At 60.0% G+C, this 4,325-nt stretch overlaps 1 protein-coding gene across 1 annotated transcript, besides 2 other annotated features; it reads right to left on the minus strand.

Annotated features, from left to right (window-relative positions):
* Tc00.1047053511119.10 (dispersed gene family protein 1 (DGF-1), putative) lies at nt 1-4,325 on the minus strand (the record flags this gene model as incomplete). The annotated part of the gene is made up of 1 exon (XM_798218.1): nt 1-4,325. A coding segment is annotated over one exon (4,325 nt), but the record flags the coding sequence as incomplete, so codon positions are not given.
* Nucleotides 1-4,325: a sequence feature (areas not merged during assembly with more than two copies in the genome that could not be assigned to a particular haplotype).
* Nucleotides 696-739: a microsatellite.

A 4,325-nucleotide genomic window follows, 5' to 3' on the forward strand; every position in this document is an offset into this window, starting at 1 on the left:
TTAGTAATAAAAAGTACTTCACCGGCCTCGAAACAACGTTGCCTCGAATCACCACGGCAGAGTTGTTCAGCACCTTCAGCGATGAGGATTGGGCAAAACCCTCAAGATGTATCAGCGTACCGTTACTGCCGTCCATATGAAACACGTTGCCCAACACCGCAAACACGGAGTGCCACGACACCCTCAGCGCAGATCCGACAACGTAAATGGCGCTTGAAGATGCCCTCACGGTCTGAAACACATTGCCACTCAGCACCACCGCGGAGTCGTTGGTGATCGCCAGCTCATTCATTGCAACACACGACGGCTTCCTAAGGCCCAAACCCGACCGAGGGATCAGCCTCGTGACCGTGAAGCGGTTCCCGCTGATCGTGATGTTCGTGTGCGGTGGAAACACACCCTCCGGTCTGAGCAGCGCGTCACGGAAAGTGTTGCCGGTGACGACGATGTTCAGCAACCCCACAGCGGCGTAAGCGTTGCCCAAAAGCACCAGCACGGCACCGTCCCTCCACGTGCATTCATCTAACGTGACATTCACCACGTCGCCCGTCATCGCCCCAATCAGCACCGTCAGGCTCATGCCGCCCCCGCTGAACGTCACGTTGCGGTAGCACAGCCACGACAGCCCGCCACCCACTGCATGCGCAATCGCGGGGTACTCCATGTCGCTGATGCACTCACCAACCAGCGGCACTGGCGGAGGCGGTGTTGGTGGCAGTGGCGGCGGCGGTGGCGGCGGGCCAGCAGGCACAGGCGCCGGGACGCACACATCGCCGTGCCCTCCAGCAGCGCACTGGCACTCGCAGTCGCTGACCGCCGTCGTCAGCGGTGCAAAGCAGTCGCCGTCCTTCGTGCACTCCCCGCACACGGCAACCGCCGTCACGTTGGTGATGCCGTGCAACTCCAGTTCAGCTGCCGTCGTCACTTCCCGTCCCGCGACCGTCAGACACCCAGCAACGAACCGGTAGCCGGCGTCAACCCGCGATAGCAGGGAGACCGACAACCCCGTCGAGCCCATCTTGCAGCCCGTCAGCGTCACCACACCGCTGCTGTCAATGCTCACAAAAGCGGACCCAGTGTCGTCGAAAAACGCACCCACTCCCACGTCGTTGTCGCGCCAATCCAACCAGCTTGACTGCTGGACGGTCCACAATTCGTCTGCAACAATGGCGTTGGACACGGTGCCGCTGTTCCCCACCACGCGCAACACGCTGTGATCCAACACGCTGAATCGGGAGTGCTGATACAAAAGGCTTGTCCCGGAGGCCATTGTGTTGTTGAGCAGCGCAAAAACAGAGTGATCGCGGACACTGAGGGTATTCACGCGGAACAGGTATGTGTAGCCATCGAAGCTGCAGTAACGCGTGTAAAGAGAGCTGCCACGCACCAGCGTCAGCGTCCCAATCGAGTAAAAACCAAACCCGCCACACCTCAATGCATGCGCATTGGCGTTGCTGACCAACAGCGTCGACGCAGTCAACTCAACTTCGTGCAGCATCACAACGCTCAGCTTGTTGTTCACTGTGCCCGGCAAATGAACCGCGGAGGACTGCACCGCGTCAACCTCCGTGACGGCGATGTCGCAGTGTTGCGGGAGGGCACGTATAAAAGCAACGGTGGAGGACCGCATCACCGTCTGGCTCACGCGGATCAGGACGCCGGCTGACTCGGCCGCCTCAGCATCCCCAAAAAACTGCAGCGCGGCACCCTCACGGAATGTGCACCCATTGAGCGTGATGTTGATGGGGAGATGCAGCGGCATACTGTCGAAGGAAAATGTCAGCACAGCACCCACGCCGCTGAATGTCACACCCACGTAGCAGTGGTGCGTCTTCCACATGTTCAGCGTGATTTCCCTCATCGTCTGGTTCACCACGCAGCTCGTGTCGCCGTCAACGGCTCTCTCCGGCAAGGGTGGCAAAAAAGTGTCGGGCACCTCGAATGGAAGACACGACGCGCCATGCCATCCGTCCTTGCAGCTGCACGAACACGAGCCGCGGTCCACCGACTCCGTCCCGGGCATGTAGCACGCCGCGTCATCGTTGCATGTGCCACACCCGAACACCTCCACGCCCTCCGGAAACAAACCGTCGTACAACACCTCCTCATCGCCCTGCAGGTTGCACCCAACCACAAGCTTCGCGGGTGAAACCACAATCAGGTTCGACTGATCCAGATCAGCAAAAGGATAACTATCGTCCACCTGACGGTTGTGTGCAAGCACCACGGTAGTGCCGTCGCCCGACAGCTGAATGTTGTGCTGGGCATGTCCTATACTTAATACTGAGGCTGCATCCACGTTGTTGCCCTCCACACGCCACTGCGCACCACCCTGGAGAGCCACAGAGCCGGCCAAATACAACAGCGCGGAATCCAAAAACTCCGCGCTGCCAACAAGGGTGCAATCCGCCACCCTCAACAGCCCCGCGGAGCTCACGGTGGTATCCTCATAAATATAAATGCCGCTGACTGCGCTCATCGTGTTGTTCTCCACGCCAAGGTAGCCGCCGTTCTTCACATCAACAGCGTAAACGCAAACACATGATTCCATCCCGTCGTCCTCCTCCGTTGTGCTCAGCGTACTTCCCTTCACAATGATCCCGCCACCATCAACAACACCAATGGAGAAATAGACTGCGTAACTATTCCCCTCAATGTGGTTGTCAAGCAGCAGCAGGGTCGAGTTCGCATCAAAAGAAAAATCCGAAAAGGCAATGGCACGGCTCACCGTCGACAAGAGCGTACTGCCTGCTACCAGTATCTGGGAGCTCGCACCAAAATCACCCTCAAACTCCAAAGCACCGGGATCCAGAATCAAAGAAGTCACGTTCACGTGCACGCGCGCACCACTCCCCTTGATCGACAGGCCCACGAGGACGCACTGCAGCAGCGTGATGTTGAGTGTCTGTTGTGGCGCGTTGAAGGTCCACAGGTCCAACTCGATATCAGCGATGAAGGTCACGTTGACAAAGCACAGACCACGCACACCGGGATCAGGATCGTCCACGGAGCTGATGCTGCCACCGTGCACGCAGCGAACCTCCGCGTCGTCCGCATCGGGGAGCGGGAGCGGCCCAAGGCCGTCCGGAACCGCAGCCGGCAGACACGTGCCACCGTAGCCGCTAGCTGCGCACACACACACACAGCCGCTGATGCTGCTCGTCCTCGCTGCGAAGCACACGGCGTCCACGGTGCACGCACCACAGTCCAGCACCGTCACGGGCGTCCCAATATTAAGCTCTTCTTTGTAATTCGTCACAAGTGAGCCTCTTAGCTCGTTGCACATGCCGTAGATGATCGGGCGCAAGTCGGACGGTGGTGACCAATCGTTTGTCATACTTACAATGGTTGACGAGTACGAGCCGTACGTGAAGTTGTTGTCAAGTATCGACCAAACACTCCGATCGCGGAACGCTACGCCGTTCTCACTTTCCACGTACACAACGTAGGCGGTGCGGAACTCGTTGTCGCGGTGCACCAGCCAACTACCGTCAGTCACAGTCAGCCTGTTTGCAATGAGCATGGCGAAGCCAAGACGGAAAGTGCTGGACACAATCTGCAGCACGCTGCCGCCATCCACCGCAACGTCCCTAAACATACACGCGCCGTCGTCGTATTCGATGCTCGACGCACTCCAAGAGCTGTTCTGTACGGAAAACACGGAGCCGCTGCTGACACGCAGGTCCGACGCAAGAGCGTACATCACGTGCACCCGCGACCTGACAACGCAGTTGTCCATGTAGAATACGCTGGACAGGTTGGCGCAAAGGCCGCGCTCCACAAGGATCGCAGCGCACGAGCTCCCGCCACACACCAGCGTCGACCGCGTCATGACAAACCGCGTCGACAGAAGCCGGACGCCGTCCAGAACTAGTGCGGGGCCGTACCAGGATTCCTCGTGGCCAGGGGTCGTCGGCACGTACTGCGACCCGCCAACCGTCGCACGCAGCGTTGAGTTCGCCATCAGCACACTAGAGTGCAGCGGCATCGCGCCATGCAGCACGATCGTGCCCTCCAGCGACGTCACATTCGTCATGTTGACAAGGGCGTGGGGCATCAGGCGCGCCGTGCTCTCGCTGAGGCCACCAATCCGCAGCTGCGCACCGCCCGCAAGCACGCAGTGGCGCAGCGTCACGTTCAGCGCGTCAGCGAACGCGTCCATCCAGAAGAGGTCCACCGCCACAGTGATCGGCCCACTGAACACCACCGAGTCGAAGCACGCCGTCGCCCGCCCACCGCCAACCGTCACCGACTCCGTCAGCGTCACGCCACCCACGCAGCCCTGCGCACCGCCACCACCCGCGCCGGCCCTCGCAACCGGCACG

Source organism: Trypanosoma cruzi, genomic scaffold, assembly GCF_000209065.1.
Source record: "Trypanosoma cruzi strain CL Brener 1047053517055 genomic scaffold, whole genome shotgun sequence".
Classification (NCBI taxonomy): Eukaryota; Euglenozoa; class Kinetoplastea; order Trypanosomatida; family Trypanosomatidae; genus Trypanosoma; species Trypanosoma cruzi.